The following is a 21,539-nucleotide window of genomic DNA, read 5'->3' on the forward strand; positions in this document are numbered from 1 at the left end:
GTTTATTATTATGTGTTTCCTACAACAACCATTGAGAATTATTGAATGACTATTCAGTAGGTCACTCATGTATAGTTCTATTTATATTCTTTAGAAGCCACTTTGAAGATACCTATGTATAGTACAACAACTATTGATAATCTCCTACCTCTTTTGTCTGTAACTCACTATCATTTGTCTATTTGTTTTCCTGAGAAACTAACTTGTAGATAACAATATGTAAAACAATAACCATTGATAATTTCAAAAAAAAAAAACTGATGCTGTCAATTTCTTTTCCACTTAGAAATTTGTCACTGAGCTTTGGACCCAGGTCATCTGACATCTGATTTTGATGTTATTACATAACATTGGATATGGGAACTTGGGCTTTGTTGCTGCTGCTTCTCTTATTAAAGACTAAACCCAAGGTCTCAGGCATGCAGGGCAAGACCTCTACCACTGAGCTACATCATGAGCCCTTTTAATTTTATTTTGAGACAGAGTCTCGCTAAGTTGCCCCAGCTGGCCTCAAATTTGGAATCCTCCTGCCTCAGCCTTCTAAATAAGTGGGATTGCAGGTACAAACCACCAAGTTCAGCTGATTTACTTCTGATTGAAATATACCAAGGACCAACCATTTTCAGTCTGTCCCGGTCTTGGCTGTCTTCTAACTACAGTAGGATGACTGATGCCTGTAGGAATCATCCTTGTCCATAGCAGCCTCTCAGCACCAGCTCCATCTCATCCTGCTATGTCTGCTAAGACGCACCTCCTTTTTCCTTGGCAGGGTTCCTTGACAGCAGTGTGTTTTGTGTGTCCCCCAAAGACAGGATGCAGTGATGTCTGAGAGCTCTCTGTAGGAGGAAGAGTGCTTGTGAGATATGAGCTACTCCTACCGTCTCCTGGGAGGAGCCAGGCCTTCAGAGGGTGGCGGTCATGCCTTTGACCTCCACAGTGAGGTGACAGTCCCTCCCCTACAGCAGGAGAGAGCTGCAAGCCCGGTGAAGGGTGCCGTTCCCTGGCAGTTTCCTGGCTGTGCCCTGGAACATGAAGGCTCTGAAAGAAGTTGCCCTTCCATTTAGCTTGAAGGAGTGGGGCTGTGGCCCTGAAAGGTGAGCACATTTACACTTTCCTATCCTGTGACCTTCATGGCAGACCTGTTATCAGCGCAGGCACACAGATACCTGCGGCATTTAAGTGATACCACACCCTGGAGCTCCAGGCACTGTGAGCACCAGTTCCTAGAGTGGAAACCCAGATGGATGGAGATGGGCTGCCTGAAAGGGGAGCTTGGCGATGTGTGCTGTGGCGTCGCATAGCCCCAGGGAGCCTGTGGTCAGGAGGGAAGCTCTGGACAGCATGGCATCGGCCCCTGCTCATGCTGTGGCCTTGCTGCGTATATGTTGGGGTAGGGAGGAGTGGACCTGGCTTTTGTCAGAATCTAAGGCCTTCTTAAACTTTATTTCTTTGGTTTTTTGAGACAGGGTCTCACTGTGTAGCCCAGTTTGGCTTCAAATTTGTGGTAATTCTCCTGCCTCAGCCTTTCTTACACTTTAAAATAAGGTGTGAAGAACCACTTTTCTCAAGTTTTCGCCCAGCTTGTAGATTTGCTAGACAGTGTGTGGGATGGGTGACAAAAAGGATAACTGCTTGTCCTTTTCAGATGTGAGTGCTGATGAGGTGTTGTGATGCTGTCCAGAGCCAGGCTGGCGGTCAGCTGCCTGCTATGAGAACCAGTCTCCTCCGCTGGCCTGGGTGGGCTGCCAATGAGAGCCCAGAGGGGCCTGCTCACCACAGATGCAGTGTTCAGGGCCCAGCTCCCTGGGGGCTTGGTCTCCAGGCTGTCATCCCCCTGGAATGCCCACACTGCCTTTGTCCTCCCCACAGCCTCTCCTTCCCAGTCTGTAGCCCTAGGCAAACCAGACCTCATTGTGAGGTTGCCTGAGAGCTCGGAGAAAGGAGAGAGAGGCAGAGGAGCCCCGAGAAGCCTGGCCTGGCATCACTCCCGCCTCCAGCACAGTGTCTAGCTGTGAAGGCATCCCTGCTGGTGCAGTCTTCACACCCTCCTGTTGAGGTCTGGTGCCCTCCACTCACTAGGTCTCCTTCGTCCTCTTCACAGCCCTGCCCATGGCCAGCTGTGACCCAGGGTGGGCGGCATCTCAGTGTCCCATAGCAGTTCCAGATGAACAGAGGGGCTCTGCTCTGCCTTCCAGAGCATGGGCCCGCTCTGCCTGGGGTTGTGGGGATTCACATGCTCTCAGCCTCCTGGCTCACTCTCCATGGTCTCTGATCATCACAGTGGGAGTGTGCGGATTCCTCCGATTTCACTCTGAGAGGGCACATGGTTTACAGATTCTTGGGGACCCTGTGCTCCTATACACTGCTCTGTGTAGGGAGCACCCTGGTGTGCAGGAGCCAGAGGCCACCCACACATGCAAGCCTGCTGTCAGCCAAACGGGGGTGGCGGGGTAGCCCCTGACACACTGGGTGGCAGCATTAAAGGGTGGATTTTTCTGGGACCACACAGCTAGTAAGCCGGGGTGCCCTGCTTTGTCTGCTTCTATTTTTTTTTTAATTTTAAAGAGTAAAAGAAGGATAACATAGTAATAGGGGGGCTTACCGAATTACAGACAAACTGGTAAGAAATTATCAATGGTTGTTGTTTTACATATTGTTATCTACAAGATAGTTTCTCAGGAAAACAAATAGACAAATAATAGTGAGTTACAGACAGAAGTGGTAGGAGATTATCAGTGGTTGTTATAGTATACTTTTGTATCTTCAAAGTGGTTTCTAAAGAAAATAAATAGAGCTATACATGAGTGACCAATTGAATATTCTTTGACTATTCTCAATGGTTGTTGTAGGAAACACATAGTAATAAACATACATCCATTTATGAAATAGCATAGGAACAATACAAACATTATAGAGTTATGGACAGATTAATAGGAAAATATCAATGGCTGCTGTAACACATGGTGGTATCTTCAAAGTGGTTTCTCAGGAAGACAGAGATACGAAAAAAGGTCTAACAAGTAGTTACAGCCTAAGGGTTGTGAAAAATAGTGTATTACCTCCTCACCAGTGACTCCTTTCACTGAGGTATGATGGCTGGAAGGAAGGCCAGGATTGAAAAGAAGGACCGAGAGACTTGCACCTGTGTTTAGCAACAGGCTGTTTTCTTTTTCCTCTGTAGTCGTGATTACCAGGGGTTGCTCCATGGAGATGACAGTCTGGCCAGAGGGAGAGGGCAGAGTATGCCCCAGGCCCCCTCATTCCTGTTGCACTAACTGGTAGGATGGGTCTGAGCTCTGGAGCCTCCACTTCAGAGGGCAGACTGCACTCCAGTGGTCATCTTTGCAGTCAGGGCATGGCCTGGGGGAGCTTCTTAGGGCAGTTCCTCCTGAGGTGCGTGGATTTTAACAGTAGTAGCAGGTGAATGTAGCCGTCGAGTTCTTCTTGGGGCCCCGAGAATCAGACTTAGGGTCTGTTTCTCTTAATGCTGCAGCAAAAGCAGCTGCTTTTTCTCAGTCTCTTTGTTTTCTCTCCTTGGCCTCGTCCTCGTCAAGGCTATAGAATACTGAGGAGGCAATTCTTACTGACATCTCAAGTGAGCCATCTGGGGCGAAAGCCATTTTTTGTAGCTTTTTCTCTCTAGCCTCCCAGCACACTGGAACCCCACGACCACTTAGTGTCTTCTCCCCAGCCGTCAGCACAGGCAGCAGGAATCTTGATGTAGACATCTCGGGAGCTCCACGTGCTCCTCCACCGCAGCCTGTACTGTCAGTGGAAGAATGGCTTCCGGGGTATCTCCCCAGGTATATTGTGCAAGGTCCTCCTGGTTTCCAGCTTCTGAACAGCTCTCGTGACCCCAGTCAACTAGACATCTGAGTCTTCGGGCGTAGTCTGTATTCTCATGTTCTTCAAGTCCTTGTTCAGCAGCTGCTCCTCTGCTGACTCTGGACCTTTCTGGTTCTCAATGGCAGGGGCAAGAGCAACCCGTTGTGTGACATGTATTCCCAGGGGTTTCTCCATGTCAGGATGATTCACGCACATCCCCAGGCAGGCCTCTGTGGCCGGCACGTGGCGGGCCAATTGTGTCATTGCTTCTCTGTGCTGTGATATTCCTAGACCACTTGGTGGTGGATGGGTTGAGGGCTGGTGCGCAGCAGCGCACGCCGCCATGCAGCTTCCTGGGCACCAACTACCCACCCCCCGGGCGCCTGCACGGTTCTGGGCCTGCCCAATGGCTGGTACTCCCTGCCACATGGCTTCCCGGGCACCGGCTGCCCGCCTCCCAGGCACCTGCATGGCTCAGGGCCCTTTGTCTGCTTCTAGGTGTGTGGGGGCACAGCAGGAGACTTTACATTTAGTCATTTAGTCACTGAACATTTAGGGAGCACCTGCCGTGTCCCGGAGGTGCTGGAGCAGAAGGCGGGCAGGTTCTTGCTCTCTTACAGCTAGAGTCCATGTGCTGGCACATCATATTGCAGTACGGCTTCATAATGGATCGACGTGTGAAAGCAGAATCAATTTGGCTGCTATTCAAGAGTTACATCGTATGACAGAAAGCCAAGGATTTGCAAGAATATCCACGGCAGAATGCCCAGATTCTTCCCAAGTTGGGCCCGCTCTCTGTTCTCTGACACTCCTGTTTACAGGAAGTTTGTGTGCTTTGGAGGGTGGTGACTCTCAAGGGCGGGTGCTGGAGAAGGAAGTCCCTGAGCATCAGGCGTGCACATCCCAGACACGAGGAGAGTGTGGCGGTGTCCTTGAGCGCTGGTGCTTGTGCCCCATGCATTCCTGAGAGCCACAGAGTAGGTGGAGAGCTTCTGAGGGTGCCCTGTCACAGAGCAGGGTCGCTGTGTGCCAGCTTTAGGGCTGGCAACGGAGGTAGCTCTCATCACATTCTCGCTTTTTACTTTGGTTTCTCTGGGGGCACCCTCCTCACCTCTCCGCAGTTGTTGGCCTGCCCAGGGCTCCCTCCACAGCAGTGACTTCTCCAGAGCTGCACACAACTCTGGGAGTTGCTCTACACCCACAGCTGACTGGTTTCCTCCTTCTGGCATTGCTTCTATCCCCAGCTCTACACCAGCGTCAAGGGCTGTGGTCTTCCTTACGTGGACGCCCCAGAGCCACCTCAGCATGACGTGCCCAGGGCTGGCGGTGCTGTCTCTCCCCGGGACTTCCTCTTTGCTCACTCACCCCTCCTGGGTCAGGGGCCACACTGTGCCACCCCCAGGCAGGGCCTTCCCTTCTCACATCATGTGTATTCTGTTGATTCTGGCCATTGTCACCTCTTCCTGTCCCCACACTGCTCTGACCGCCTGTGGCCTGTCAGCATTTCTTTTGAAGTGACTGAAGAGTTTTGGAAGGTTCGCTGTGCCACTGGATTGTGTCTCTAATGCAGCCATCCCTGTCCACACTGCAGCGTTAGAGGATCATTCGCTGCCGCACCACTCTACTGCCCCTCATCCATAACTGCAGCGACCCAGTTGTGCTTAGGATAAAATCTGGGCCCAGGCCCTGCCTCAGCTTCCCTCTACAACCACATCTCTAGGTGTCTTCCACAGGCTGTGGCCACAGCTGACCATACCCTTGTTCCCTGTCACTCTAGGAGCTTAACTGAGTTTGGACTCGAAAAGATGAGTGCTCTTCAGGAAGAAGTCAGCATAAAATGAATTTGGAGAAGTCAGTTTGGAGCTCTGCCCTGAAGCAGAGAAAGCTTATGTTACCCTCAGGGTGGAGAGCCTGTGACTGAGGACTGGGGCCTGGAAGGCCTGCCTGGGGTGCTTCTGTTAGGCTGCGGGAGGAAAGGTGGAGTGGCGAAGGACTGGGCCTCAAGAGGGAGGCCAAGAGCAGTGTTCAGGGGCCCCTGGTGTCCTTGCAGAGAGCAGTCCGTACTGCCATGGGCAAAGAAGGCTGGGAGTGCTGAGCACAGTGGGCGGCACGGGGAGGAGGGGAGGAGGGGAGGAGTGTGCGAGCATGAGGGCAGGCTGCATGTCAGATGTACTGAGCGCAGAGGAGCCTCACGAGGGGAGGGGGTGTCTTCACAGGACTGGTGTTTGTGCCTGGGTGGCACCAGCAGATCTCTGATGTGATCTGCACAGAAGAAAATGCTATGCATTTCGAGGTTTGTTTGTCTCTTTGGTACAGGGTCTCTGTGCAGTTCAGGCTGGTCTTGAACTCACTTTGTAGCCCATGCTAGCCTCAAACTCTGCAGTCCTCCTGCCTCAGCCTCCCAAGTGCTGGGATTACAGGTATGCACCATGCCTGGCTTGGGTTTTAAATATACGTGCACAATTCACTACTTCCGACTAACATAGCATGCATGTGTGAATTTAGTAGCATGTCAGAGTGTGAGGAGGCCCCATTAGAAAGAAGTCTGTGTCCTTCTAACTTTGGGGGTGTGGCATCTCTCACCTGTGAGCTCTGAAGCACCACCTTACTCTCTCGTGTGAGGTATAGTGCGCGTTCTAATGTAGGTTGATTTCCTTAATTCCCAGAGGTCTGGAGACTGTCCAGATATCTTTCTGATATGATTTTTAATATAATGCCTCTGTGGTCAGAGAATATTCATGTATGATTTCAAGCCGTTCCTGTATTGAGACTTGTGCCATAGCCTCACACATGGTCTACCTTACGCATATTCCACGTGCACAGCTAGAGGAGGGCTGTTCTGCTTTTGCTGGGCAGAGCACTGTACAGTCATGCATCCGAGCATGTAGGTGATACTGTGAGGCTGCCGCACCGCCCTGCTGTTCTCTCTGCCTGCTCTACCCGCTGTTGAGACTGTGGACTTGCTTCTCCTTGCATCTGGCAGACTCTGCCGATGTGCTCTGCTGCTAAGTGCACACTCGGGGTGGCGCTGCTCTGACTGTTCTGTCCTGCAGTGGGTGCAGAGCATTGCTCCTCCTCCCCGCTGAGGGCCACCCTTGTCCTGGGTCAGTGTGGACGTCAGGGTAGCCACTGCAGCTGGGCTTCAATTAGCTACTTACTTCCCATGTTTTTACATTTATTGATTGATTGATTGATTGTCTTTTTGAGACAGGGTCTCGCTATGCAGTTCAGGCTGGCCTTGAACTCATTTTGTAGCCCAGGCTGGCCTCGAACTCACAAGGATCCTCCTGCCTCAGCCTCCCAAGTACTGAGATTACAGATGTGTGCCACCATGCCTGGCCATGTTTTTACTTTTGTTTTCTTTCATGTTATTACTTTTAAACTGCCTGTGTCTTTATATTTAAAGTTCATTACATGTGGTTGAGCCTTGCCTTTTTTATTTGTGTGTGTGTGTGTGTGTGTGTGTGTGTGTGTGTCGTTTTAGGGACTGAACACAAGGCCTTCTGCATGCTAGGCAAGTGCTCTGCCACTGAGTGTCACCCCTAAGAATAAAAAGGAATATATTTTTATTCTTATACAGAGTCTTGCTAACTTGCCAAACATCCTCAAACTTGCATTCCTCCTACCTTACCTCCCACCTAGCTGGGATTATAGGTGTGTGCTGTCTTGGTATTTTCATTGGAGTGCTCAGATCAGGTATCTTTAATGTGATTAAGTCTATCATCTTGATAATTCTTTTCTATTTGTCTGTTCCTTATTCCTTGTCTCCTGCAATTCCAGTTTCTTCTGGATTAATTTAGCATTATTTTGTGATTTCATTTTATCTGTATCATTGATTTATTGGCTTTATCTTTTCTCTCTTTGTGGTTTAGGATACTAAGTCTGCATCTTTAATGTCTTAGCCACCTTCTGATGTTAAAATAATTGCTGAGTAGTGAGAAGCTTGCAGCTATGTGCAAGGTGTGATCAGAATATACCATGAATATTTCTATTGGAAACCTTACACAATAAAAGACATTACCCTGAATCCCCCTTGCTTCACACATTTATCCCAGCATCCTTGCTTCTTTGTGAAGCAGTTCTGGAAGCCTCTTTCCTGAATGTTTTTCTGAGGTGTGATAAAAAATACAGTGAACGTGGGCTTGTAAAAATGTGATGCTGTGTCCTCATCCACGTTATTCACAGGATCTGGCGCTGTGTAACTTTTGGTTCTTTCACAAAGTCTAAATGACCATGAAAGGGAAACGTTCTAGATCAGTGCAGGACATCAAGGCAGCCACAACAGCACAGCCACCAACACTCACGAAAGAGGACTCCAGAGCTGCTGCAGAAAGTGGCCAGGCAGCAGGGTTAGTGTGTTTGAAGTGAGGAGGAGGGTTTTGAGGGGGATTCATGGCAGTGTGTCTTTTATTATAATAAATATTTTAATAGCATTTTTAAAAAGTTTTAACATTTACTGTATTTTTCAATCATGCCAGAAGTTTTCCTACCCCTTGCAGTATTTTGTTGTCATACATATCTTGTAAACATCAAAATGCATTTTTATTATTTTGCTTTAAAAGGCTGCTTTTTAAGAGACTGAAAAAATATGAAGAACAGTGTGTGCTGCTGGCGGTTTCTGTGCCTTTCTGTAGACGCAGGTTCTCACTGTCGTTCTTGCACCCGAGGACCTGCTTTAGCACTTTCGAGGCAGGCAGGCTGGTGTGGGGTGCTCTCTCAGCTTGTTTGTCTGGAAGAGTCCAGTTTCCCACATGCCGTGTCTGGGTGGACAGGGCTCCTGCTACGGTCTGTCAGGACATCTGCCGCCCTTCCCATCTCTGCCTCCGGAGTGTGGCACGTGCGGACCTTTTGTTGCTTTTGAGATGCTCGTTATCCCTGGTTCTCAGCAACTTGATTATGATGTGTCAGTAAGCTTCCATCTCCTTAGAGTGTTCTTACCTCACATTTGTGTAATTTTGGCCATTATTTCTTCAGATACTTTTATGTTCTCCTTCCAGGTCTCCAAAGATATGCTTATTGTCCCCCAGGTCCCTGGGGCATTTTTCTTTCTGTTTTCCTTTCATTTTTCTGTCTGTGTATACCAGAAAGTCTAACCAGGTGACCAAGAATACGGGAAACCTCCTGTTTTCCCAACACTCCAGCCGTCGGGAAGGCTCCAGGAGCCACTGCATGAGTTCTCCTTTCGTGCTTCCCTCCTGAGTCTCTCTGCTGCACCCCATGTTGGGTGTGCTGGCACAAACTCTCACATTCAACATTTCTTACTCGTAAACTAACCTTCGCACAAAGCCAAACCATAAGGCAGTTCTCAAAGACCATTCTCTCACGTAGGATCCAGAAGGGATTTCTGGCCTGGGTACCTGAGCACCCTGTGGCCCATCAGTCTCTGCCAGGCCTGGTACCTACGCCACACGTGGGCCCTACGCACTGCCTAAACTCTGACCAGGAAGCAGCTTGGAGAATGGGAATGCCACCTTCCTTACCAGTCGCCGCATTTGGTGTTCATATCCTGGCCCCCTCTAGAGGGCTGAGCTTGTGTCTTTTCTTCTGCTACATATTTAATTTATAAATTAAACCTTCATTGCACTTGAAATGTAGAAGTTCTGTGTTGCCTCCGTTTTAATAGATGACACATCGCTCTGAAAATTCTCTGTTTTCCAGTCGTATTTCTGCTGCGCTTCCTGACATCTGCTTACTGTAATGTATTTTGGCATGTGTTGAAGCAGGACGACGCTGGTTGTGACTCAGACTGCAGTACTTCAGAGCTGACCCATCTGCCACACCGGCATATTTTAGAAAAGGAGCAGATCCAAGGTTGGGCTCAGCAGCACCTTTTCTGCTTCCGCCTGTGTGTGATCTGCTATGCAGAAACACGTGTGGGAAAATGGAGAAGCGGTTCTGGAAGCGGGAAGTGAGGAATCTGTTGCTGGGGTACAATTCTGAAGCAGACGAGTTTGTGGAAGAAGCCAAGAGCCTGTGTCCTATCACGAGAAGATTTTAGTTTTACTATAAAGGTGGAAGAAACAGCAGTTTCTTTTTATTAAGAAAGAAGAAATTAGAAATATAAAATAGCATACCATGTAAGGTAGTACTAGTCTGTTTCTTAAAAATCTAAATAGTTAGACATTTTATGTTCCCAGAACTTCAAAATCCAAATGGAAGCCGCTTGACAGAGGGCTCCCACCCCATCGTGAAATCTGATCGTCCCCTCTTCTGTCCCATCATGAAGGGTTCCCACGAGCCCTTCGGCACTGCTGCTGTGTCGCTTGCTGGCAGCCTGGTGCTGTGGCAGGAGAGCCAGCCTCCAAAGCTGTCCTCTTCCTGTCCCCCACAGGTACACATGGGGCTCCATGTCTCCGCCACATCCTGCTGCCGGGGCGATTCTTCACCTGCCCCCCCGCGTGCAGTACTCTCACTGTGCCTCCGATGTTAGTGTATACACTTTGGGTGTGACATTTTTAAAATGGATAATTACCAGATAAGAAAAGAGATGTGTGTGTTGCTATTGTAAGCTACGACTGAGAATAGAGAGGCCCTCCAAGTGCCTACTAAGGAGCTGTGCAGCTCTCAGGATGTCCTTTGCGCGGGTTTGGTGAGTTCTGTGTACATCAGGTTTTGTGCCTGTGTCTGAGAAATGTAGTATTAGGAAATCAGTGCCTGCCTGTCTAAGGGCTGTCCCCAGGGCATGCGAGGTTAGGAGGTCTTCCTGCTGTGTCCTTGTCCTCTGGCCTTCAGTTACCCAGAGCTGAATTCCCAGAGTGCCATTCTGCCCTTCCTTCCCTTTTCCTTCTTAGTGGGTTGAATGTGAGGTACTGTCCGGAGGAACCAGTGTCCTGAGGGGTCCAGTTTGGGAACCACTCACTGCGCTGGCTCCCTAGTGACAGTGTGTCCGTGAGAATAGGTAGGGATGGGGACAAGGTGGCTTGTACCCAGGGTGAGCTGCATCCCATTGGAGAGAGGTATGTGCATGGAAGAGCCTTCTTCCTAAGAAACCTAGTCAGCCACACCCGCCTCAGTGAGACATTGCAGTTCAGCCATGTGCATGAAGTGGTGGAATAGTGAAGCCCTCACTGTGCCGGGGATATAGCTCAGCAGAGCCACACCTGTCTGGCAAGCACGTGGTCTGGAGTTCAATTCCCGGTACCAAAAACAACCCTCGTCATTTTATGGAAGTGTGATTATACCTTAGCCTTGCACTTTGATTTTCTCCAGGTCCCTGCACACAGAGTAGGAAAGGTGGTGTCAGCCATTAGGATGACCAGCCACTGGCCAGCAGCAAGTCCATCCTGCGGTAGGCTGGGCTGACATGTGAACAGCGTGGCGCACCTTGGATGTGGTGCAGGCATTCCTTCAGATCCTGCTACTGGGGACAGGTGTGATGAGAGAGCTGTGAAGCCCTTGGAGGCCTGTGTCCATGGAAGACACCAGTACTGGAGACCTCAGGCTGTGCAGGACATTGGCCCAGGCTAAAATCACATCAGAGTGCACAGTTGTTGGTGGCATTCTGTAGTCAAGCTGTGGTCCAGACCACTGGTGCGGGATGCCCTGCCTCCACTCGCAGGTGACAGATGTGGAGGTGTGAAGGAGGAAGCCTGTCTGCTGTTGGAAGGAGGCATGGTAGGGTGGAGGGCAGGGGCTGCCGTCCACCCAGGCTCCTAAGGGCTTATGAGGAGGAAGTAGCTCCCAAAGGGTCCTGGGAAACCAAGTTGAGAAACTGTCGAAAATCCAAGCACAACATAATTTATTTCCTTTTTTTTTTTTTTTTTTTTTTTTTTAAACTATACGATTTTTAAGAACAGGGACAACTAATCCATTGCAGGAGAATGAGAATGTCAGTTGCTCACAAATTAGGCTGATGAGAAAGATGCACAAGGGAGCTTTGTGGAGATGGAAATGTTTGTAGCATGTGTGCATTTGTTGAAACTTAGCCAGTTGTACATGTAAGAGATATGTGCCGCTTAAACTTTAACCTCGTTTAGTGTTCTTGGATGATAACATCTGAGAAAAATGTTTTTATTCATGGAATTTTAACATACATATGTATATATAAAATTCCTGAGCCCAGGAGTAGACTTTGGCCAGCTTAAGTGGATTGTAGAAGCTTCATTTCCCTTTGTGTTGTACCTGCCCTTATGCATACTCTTTGCGTGTTCTTTCACTTGGCATGTTTTCGCAGTTCACTGTGTTGTAGCATGTGTCAGGACTCCATTCCTTTCTGTGGCTGAGTTAATACTCCATTCTGTGGTCACAGTGTTCCTTTGTTCTCTGCTTGGTGGACATTCAGGCTGTTGGAACCGTGCTGCTCTGATCAGGCCTGTGCAGGCTTTGTGTGGCCTGGCTGTTCTTTAGAGTTGATCTGCTGGCAATAAATTCCCCTGATTTCCCCTCTTCTGAGAATGACTTGAATTTCCCTTCACATTAAAGGATATTTTCCTTGGACCTAGGTTTCTGAAATTGACAGTTCTTTTCTTTCAACAGCTTAAAATTTTCATGTCACTTCTTTTGGGCCTCTGTGGTTTCTGTTGAGAATCTGCTGTCATGAAGTAGTTTTCCCCATAGATAAGGGATCATTTGTCTCTTGCTGCTTTGGAGATTATTTTCAGAGGCTTGGCTACATCATGTCACGGTGAAAGGGAAATTAAAATTTTAAATAAAATCTGCCAAGAATGCCCGCCAAAACCAAGCAGACATGTCTGGACAAACCTGATAACAGGACACTTCTTCCTTTGTGTAACCCATGCTTGTTTAACAGATGGCCTTGCAATGTAACTTGAGATGTTTAAACTCCCTTAGCAACCCATGATACCACCCAACCCTCCAGTCACAATGTGCCAAATCTGCCTTTGCACCTCCCCACTTTCCCCATAAAAGCCCTGAGCACCCTCCCCAACACCCCCGCCAAAAAAAATAAGCCCTGAAACCCTGCTGAGCAGGGCTCTAACTCTTTGGGAGCAAGCCAGCTGGTGGAACAAACTGCCTCCCAAACCTTCCATGTTTGGTCTGTTTCTGTAACAGTGGTATAGATTTCCTGTAGGTTTATCTATAGACCTGTCTTTGCCAAATCAGATACGTTTTCAGTCATTACTTCTTGGATTATTTTTCAGTGCTGCCCATTTTTCTCTCCTTCCTGGACTACAGTGAAACAAGTGTTGATCTCTTACTGTTCTGTAGTAATTCTGCTTTTTTTTATTTGTCTACTTTCTCTTGATCGATGGCACTGGCTAATTTCTATTGTCCTATCTGTCAGTTCACTGATTTTTTTATCTGTCCCTTGTCTTTCAGTTCACTGATTTTTTTTCCATCTGTCCCTTCCATTGTTTCCCCCAAGCCTCTTCCAGTTAATGTATTTTTCAGTTCAACCTTTTCCTTTTGTTCTTTATATCTTCTTCTTCTTTGCTAAGATTATTTTAAAATGTGTTTCTAGCATAGTAGCTCATTGAAGAACTTCTATGGTGGCTGCTTTGGAAACCCCCTTCCCCCTGTGTTAGTCCATTTTTAAAACTACAGTGAAGTACTTAAGGCAGGCTGCTTTATTTAAAAAGAAGTTTATTTTGACTCAGGTTTCTGGAGGTTCAGCACCCCAGGACTGCATAGACACAAGTGGGGGGTCCCTTGGCTACGTCACATCATGACAGGGATCTGTGTGTCTCTTTCTCCTTATGAAGCCCCCATGTTCAATCTTGGGGCTCCACCCTAGTGCCCTGCTCTAATCTGATCACTTTCCAAAGGCCTGACCTCCAAGTGCCACTAATTGGCTGAGGTTCTTTTGCTGAATTTGGATAGAAGTTGCATAAAGGCGAAGTGCATCTCCCTGAGTGTTAACCGTTCTAAGTGCCAGCAGCTTTCCACTCGCTATACCTCCAAGTGTGGATTCCAGTGGCTCTCAGCTCTTGCTGTAACCGTGTTACCTGGGTATCAACCAGTACTAACAGCTGTCCCAGCTGCCCTCAGCAGTCCCTCAGCAGTCCCTCAGCAGCCCCTCAGCAACCCCTCAGCAGCCAGAACATAGAGCTTCTGGCCACTTTCTTTTTTTTTTTTTTTTTCCCTGGCCACTTTTTGGAGCTCCTCCAGTGGCTGGACCAGCAGCTCCCAGCTGCTCTTCTAAGCTCTCCACTGCTGTCTCTGCTGTTTTCTGGAGCTCTTCAGCTGTTCTCTGGCTGCTCAGTGTTCTTGGGACTAGCCGCCTTTGGTTCTCAGTGCAACCAGCTCAGTCTATTCTACCAGCACTAGGTATCACAAATAGGCCGTGAAGCTGTGTAAACAAGGCTTGATGCTGCAGCGTGACGGTAGTGTAGGGGGTGGAGGTCCCAGACAGGCCTGACGATGAAAGCAAGAGGAGTGCTGTCCATACAGACAAAGGGATGGGCCGCACATGTGTTCGTCTCCTGCCTACTAAACACGGACTTGTGGCTTAGTCATGCCAGCCTGCACAGTATACTGGGCCTGCCAGTCCTGGCCATCACTGTTCAGGTGGGATACTTATTGCTGACCAGACTGCAGGGGACAAGTACAAGGTTGCCAGGGACAGCTGGAGTAGTCATGCCCCAGACAGCTGGGGCAGCCTCAAATGCTGCCCCTGGCAGACCACACGCTCTTCCGTGCTGATGTAGCATGAGGTTGTTTCTGTCAGCCTGTGCTGAGGCTGCATTTGTCTCATGACTTGAGAAACCACCTCCCCTCTTCCCTTTTGGGAAGCCACACAGTGCTGTCTTTGGACTGTCACAGGGATTGAGTGGGAGGCAGTGTGACTAGAGGGTAAGGACAAGGCAGGAATGGCAGCAACAGCAGAAACTCTTTCTAGAATGTTCTGGGGAGAGAAGCAAGTGCTAGCCAGTACCTGGAGGCCAGTGTGGGGTGAAGAAGATGGTTTCCTCACCTGCTCACCTTGTTCTTTGGAGTTTGTAAGTCCAGGGTTTGTGCTGCTGCTGCTGGACCAGTCCTTGTTCTGAGGTGCTGCAGAACCCAGGTCATGGCCTTACTGTGGCCCAGAATCCACAGAGCCCTGGAAGTGGCCAGCACTAGGGAGGGCCATGCAGTGGCTTCCCTGAGAGCTTTGCTACTACCTGGACATCCTGACCGGAAGTGATTTGACTGCATCTGAACCATACTGACCCTATCAGAAAGTTTCATCAACAGATGAGAAGGAAAATCCACTCCATTCTTTTTTCAACCATTATGCATTTTAGATGATTGGGGAAAAAAGAACTATAAGTTATTACCAATGTGTGGTCAGAGACCATTTGTCAAGACTTGTCAATACAAATCCATTGCACATTCTCTCTTTTTTTTTTTTTTTTTTGGTCTTTTTGAGACAAGGTCTCGCTATGCAATTCAGGCTGGCCTCAAGCTCACTTTGTAGCCCAGGCTGGTCTCGAACTCGCAACGATCCTCCTGCCTCAGCCTCCCAAGTGCTGGGATGACAGGTGTGTGCCACCGTGCCCGGCTTACTCTATTGCATATTCTCATTGAGGTATTATGTGGAGTCATTTAGAACATGACATCAAATACATAGTATGCTCACAGAAATAAGTTCTGCATCATATTTGATAATAATTTATTTGAAAGCTTTGAACAGATTCATCATTTAATACTTTGAATTTTGTTGTGCTTTATTTTAATTATGTAAAATCAGTTTCCATGTAGCTTCCCCTCATGGGCCCTACAGCTACGACACATGGCATTTTCTGTTGGGGGTGTTGGGGGATAAGCAGGTTTGAGAAGCATTTCCCCGAACAGGTCTCCTAAGGAAATTTATCTGCTAGTCTCAGTCCAAAGGGAGAGCACTTTGCTCTCGCCTTCATTCACACTTCCTGTGTCCCCAGGACTGCGTCACATTTTGGGTTAGATTAACATTCAGTGTGTACATTATTACGACTGCTGTTACTCAGAGCCAAGCCAACACTGCTTTCTTTCCTTCCAGTTTCGTATTTCACTCAGTTAATAATTTCCTTGTTTTGCCTAGTTATCTATTTATTCATTATCCATTTAACCCCATTTGTCAGGACTTGTCATTATAAATCTATTGCGTGTTCTCATTGAGGTGTTATGTGGAGTCATTTAGAACATGACATCTAACACATAGTGTGCTCACAGAAATAAGTTCTGCTACTTCTCCAACCTCAAGATGAGTATCAGTAGCCTGTGTACTTATAGTTCCGTATTCCGCAGGTGTCTGGTAACTTGCAGGAGGGGCCCACGAACTTGCCTGCAGCGTGTGCTGGTGCAACAAGGGCTGGGAACCCACAGTCAGTATTTTTGAATTTGTCTTCTTGGGCCTCTCACTCGATCCACAGCCGCACCGTGTGGAGGATGAGGGTCTACAAACTGGAGACAGAGCAGGAGGGGGGTGTCTTAGGTTTGTAGGGTTGTATTTATCTGTTATCCAGACAGAACTTCTATCCACAATTGTGCTGGTGTCCTGCTCCAGGGGCACTTCAGAAAATAAATTTCCTGCCATCTGGGGAAGGGGTAGGGGGTAAGGGAGAGGGTCCTGGGATCTAATTGCTGCTTCCGTTTTGTTTTTTTAAATAAACTTAGATTTAGGGCCAGAGATATAGCTCAGCAGCAGAAGTGCCTGCCTGGCAAGCACAAGGTCCTGAGTTCGATTCCCGGTACCAATAAATAAATAAATAAATAAATAAATAAACTTAGATTTATTGAGTTATAATCTACATAAAGAAAAATTCACTCATTAAGTGAAAGATGCATATACCATGTAACTGCCACCATAACAACAGAACAGTTGTCACCTCATATAACTGAGTGGTTATTAGGAAAACTCAAATTAAAACTGCCCACCACAGAGCTTGGATGGATCCATTTTCTTTTCCTTAGTTTTGCCATTTCTGTAATGGCTTATGAATAAAACCACGCAGTATATAAATTTACAAGTCTGGCTTTTTTCTTTAACATGTTTTATTTGAGATTCATCATGTGATTGTTTATATCAATTTTCTGGGTTTTTTTTATTGCTGAGCACTTTTTTGTTGTATATAAATGTACCACCACAGTCAGTAGTTTATTCACTCCTCTGTTCAAGGATATTTTAATTATTTACACTTTTTGCATGTATGAGTAAAAAGACTACATATGTTTGTGTACAGGTTTTTTTGTAAACACAAGTTTTTGTTCTCCTGGTTGACTACTTAGAATTTGGATTGCCAAGTTGGATGGTAATTATATGTTTACCTTTATAAGAAACTGTCAAACTGTTTTTCCAAACTGCTATACTATTTAAAATTTTATCAATATTGTGTGAGAGTTCTAGTTGCTCCTCATTCTCATCAACACTTGGTCTTGTCAGGTTATCTTCACTTTCATTTTAACCATTCTGATAGGTGCGTGGTGGTATTTCATTGTGGATTTAATTTGTTTTCATAATAACCAGTGATGCTAGGCCTCTGGTCACATTCTAGGACCTCGGCCCTTTACAGATGCAGTTTGTTTTGCAGATGCTTTCTCTTGGCTTTTTTTCTTGTTGTTGTCTTAACTGTGTCTTTTTTTTTTTTTTTTTTTTTTTGTAGTACTAGGAATCAAACTCACAATCTCGTGCTTGCTGGGCAGGCACTGTGCTCCTGAGCTAAATCCCCTTAATTGTATCTTTTGAAGAGAAGATGTCAACAATCTTGGTGGGACCAGTAGGGCTTTTTTTTTTCCTTTTTGGTACTAGTGGTGCTTTTAGTTTTGTGTCTTAAGAAACTTTACCTAACTCACAAGTACAAGGATTTTCTTCTAGAAATGATGCAGTTTGGGCTTTACACAGGTCAGATGCTGGGTATAATTTTTACATATGAGGCAGCATGTGAAGTTCTTAGCCTGTGCCTATGAGTGCTCAGTTTTCCAGCGCTGTATGTTGGAAGGGCTGTGCTTTCATGATTATATCGCATCTGTAACTTTTCCTGAGAGTTACTGAAGCTGTAGGCTCCCTTCTGAATTACTCTGCTTCCTTCAGCTCTGTGTCTCTTCACTAATGTTACACTGTTTTGATAACTGTAGTCTTGAATCTAGAATTGTGAGTTCTCAAGCATTTTTCTTTTTCCACATTGTTTTACTTGTCCCACTTCCTGTGCTTTTTCAAATAAATTTGAGGATCTGTCAACTTCGGTTGAGATTTTGGTTGGGATTACATTGTGTAGATGAATTTTGGGTTGGGGAGAGACTGGGGTCCCAGTGTCCCCTTTAAGAGCACTCACCCATTGACCTAACTTCCTTCCACGAGGCTGACCCCTCCCAGAGGTCCCACCACCCCCAGACCAAGAGCTACGGAGCACCTTACATACATGACCTTTGGTCAGGCCCTTCCAGGCCACCATGGCAGCTCTCACATTTCTAGTTCCACGTTTTTAAATTACTTGATTGTCATATCTGAAAGTGGGTGCTTACTGAATACTGGATGGTTGAGTTTTATAGTACTGATTTTCTGAACTGTGCTTTCACGTAAAGAAGTGACTATTTCTGGATTAGCCTGGACGAGTTTTCTCAGCTGATAAGCCTGCCATTCAGAAAGAACCTTCCAGGGGCAGAGCCCAGAGACACTTTTATTTGAACAGAAGCGTTCCCTGTCTCCCCAGATCCAGATGCAGAAGTGTGTCTTCATGCCCTGCGCCTTGTCCAGTCTGTAGTTCTGGAGCCAGAAGTCTTCTCCAAGTCGGCCTCTGAGTTCCAGCACTCACTGCCCCTACAGCGCATTCTGGCCATGTCCAAGAGCCGCAACCCCCTCCTGCAGACTGCGGCCCAGGAGCTCCTGGAAGACCTCCGTGCCCTGGAGTGTGGTGTGTAGTCCCCACCCCTCCCCAGCTTCCTCACCTTGTGTTCAAAACTGTCACCCTGCACCACACGCTGGAGGGGCAGATTGACTAGAGATGGATGTGAACAGATGTGTCCACAGCACTTCCTCCTGGAGGTGACTTGCTGTGTAGTGTTACTCGGGCCCCAGGAGGAGCCGCAGGAGACTCCATCCCTCTGCAAGGACCACACTGCTCCCAGAAGAGGCTTTCTTTGCCAGTAGCCAGCCTGGGACCTGGAAGATATGGAAGTGACACAGCCATCCACCTCATGGGTAGCATTTTCCTGAGGTGTATTTCTCTGAAAAACAGTTCATTCTGTCTCTAGGAATCATAGTCCCCCCCAAAAAAAATGCAGAATTGCCTCTATCACTCCTTGGTGAACCTGTGATTCTAGATGACATCAAACATTTTAGCTGTATATTTTTTGTGCCTCTTTTATTTTTGAATAAAGTCAAAAGAGTCAGTGTTTGCAATGATTGTGTTCTGAAATAGAAACATGATGCTAGGAAGTTGTGTGTGTGTGTGTGTGTGTGTGTGTGATGGTGTGTACACTTGCTTGGGAAAGCAAACTGTCCTTGTGTTGCCCTGGCCCTCTGGCTGTAAGCTGAGTTCCGTTTTTCTTAATAACAAATTGGGGGAAATGGGCTCAGAGGTTAGAACAGATACAGGAGTTTAGATTCTTGGTTGGTGGGCCCATCCTTTTCTTTGTGCATGGGTGTGCATGTGCATGAGTGTGCGCGTGTACCAGGCACCTGCGGTGTATGTGTACCTTGTCGTGCCACCTCGCTTGTGTCCTGAGCCTCTGGAAAAGGACAGAGGAGGGGGCACCGCGCCTCTCCCCAACACTGTGATACCTGAGAGCACTGCTGTGTACATCAGCCCTGCAATCACCCCTGGAGAACCCATCCAGCCTTTCCAGAGCACCTGCCTCCATCAGCGCTTGTGTCACTGCAGGGTTTGGCTCTGGGCTTCTCAGAAGACAGAAGGCAAAGGCAGGTGTCTCTGCACTGGCCCCCTAAACCTACAGATGGGCTGTTTATACTGTGTGGGTGTTGTAGTGGATTGATAACTGGTGGTTATCAACTTATAACCCCCAGCTAAACTGAGTAAGCGTGGTGCTGGGTGTGTGAGGCCCACCTGAGGACTGTTGCCAGCAGCATAAGAGGCTCTTGGGAGTGGAGAAAGGCTGTTGGAGCTGGTGGAAGCTGTAAGGAGCTGTTGGTTTTTTGGAGGAGTTTGTCATGCTGGCTTTCCTGATGAACTTGGCTGTTTTCATCCTCCAAGGAGCTGGGACCTCGCTGGCACTGAGAATGGTTTTGGTTCATTTTGGGGGTGCTCTGGTCCTCACTTTGAGCATTGTTTTCTGGCTCCGGAGGGGAAGAAGGTGCACTGCCAATTTCCTGGAGAGGCTTGCTGCATTGGCTTCCCTGATGGGAACTTGGCCATCTTAATCATCAGAGGTGACTTCACTGGACTTCACTGTTGCTGAGGATGGCTATGGTACCTTTTGGGGGAGCTCTGGTTTTTCTGAGAGTCGCTTCCTGGCTCCAGTGTAGATCCCTCAGCTGCTAGCGCAGATCCTTCATCCTGCTGGCACAGACTTCCTCGATTCTACCACTGACCTTAGGGCCTTGCCAGCGCAAATCCGTGAAACAGGCCTGCATGAGATATTGTTATGGGCTCTGGGCCTCCAGTTGGATTCAAGGGAGGCATTATTATGAGCTCTAGGTCCTCAGCTGGACTCATGCGGGACATTTCTGTTGGATCCAGGCTCTCAGCTGGATTCTTGGTCTATAGTCTGTGGACAGATTTCCTGTACTCTTTTATATATATCGTTTTATATCTTTTATGTATATCATTGTTTGGGTGACTATTATAAATAACATATAAAGTATATGTCCTGTATGATATTATTGTTTCCCCTTGCAGATTAGCCCCAAACCACAATGTGGTGTTGTCAAGTCACTTCAGTTCTCTTAAGTGGATTGTCATAGGCACGGCAGTTTCTGGGTGAGGCTGGATGCAGAGGGCAGAGGAAGGCACAGCTGCCTGAACCTCCTGAGCCAGCATGCTATGGAGCCTCACTCGCCGAGCCAGGGAGGTATGGTAAAAAGCAGTTTAAGATTCATGAGGCCATCTGTGCTGTGTGCTTCTGTAGGCCTTGATTCCTGGTGAAGACCACTGAGGCTGCTGTGTCTTTGTATTCTTTCCAGCCTGAAACACCCTCGTGTTTGCTGTTTGTGTAATGAGGCAGTGGGGAAGCTCATGTGATATGTTTTTCTGCTTCTGGAACTGCAGGATTTGCCTACCAATGACGGGGCTAGCCACATGCAGAGAGGAGTAGCCAGGCTTCAAGTGCAGCGAGTGTGGCAGCGTAGATGGACGGAAGCAAGGTCTGTGCCTGACTGGTAGAGAGCTCTTGTGCAGTCTCTCAGGAGGAACGCAGGGCAGGGCGAGACCTGCTCGTGAGTGTGGCAGGGAAGTGCCAGGTCACTGCAAGGAGTGGCAACCGCCCATTGTCCCTGCCCTCACAGCAGGGCAATCGGGGAAACGTGGCTTCCTTCACTCTTCTGTCATCTGTAAGATCCTCATTGCTAGCATGCACATGTGCACGTATCCCCAGACAGAGGATAAGAAATTGGAGTCTTTCAAATGTGCTAGTGTGTACTACAAGATGAAAACGTTTTTTGTCTTTTTGTGTCATTCTTTAAGGGTGTTTCGTTTTGGATTTGGGTGGGGTTTTTTTGGGGGGGGGGGTAACCCAAGGCCTCACATATGTGAAGCAAGCATTCTACTGCTGAGCTACATTCCCAGCCCTTTAAATTTTTAAATGAGCCTAACATAAAAGTTTACCATTTTAATCATTTTAAGTGTGGAGTTCGGTGGCATTGTGTATGTTCAAAGTGTTGAGTAACCATTGCTACTATTTCC

At 47.6% G+C, this 21,539-nt stretch overlaps 1 protein-coding gene across 4 annotated transcripts in view; it reads left to right on the forward strand.

The window, feature by feature from the left end:
- The window catches only part of Hsf2bp (heat shock transcription factor 2 binding protein), a 94,467-nt gene extending 75,386 nt beyond the window's left edge, over window positions 1-19,081 (forward strand). For 2 of the 4 annotated variants that reach the window (XM_013504957.1, XM_013504972.1), the window contains exons 8-9: window positions 9,484-9,636; window positions 18,393-19,081. In XM_013504957.1, the coding sequence (XP_013360411.1) occupies window positions 9,484-9,636; window positions 18,393-18,601 (362 nt within the window). In that variant the 3' untranslated portion in view covers window positions 18,602-19,081. The remainder of the gene's footprint in view (window positions 1-9,483; window positions 9,637-18,392) is intronic. The other 2 variants (XM_013504964.1, XM_013504978.1) reach the window with 1 other exon arrangement.
- Window positions 19,082-21,539: the final 2,458 nt, after the last annotated feature.

This window comes from Chinchilla lanigera, unplaced genomic scaffold (assembly GCF_000276665.1).
Source record: "Chinchilla lanigera isolate Chin_1 unplaced genomic scaffold, ChiLan1.0 scaffold00006, whole genome shotgun sequence".
NCBI lineage: Eukaryota > Metazoa > Chordata > Mammalia > Rodentia > Chinchillidae > Chinchilla > Chinchilla lanigera.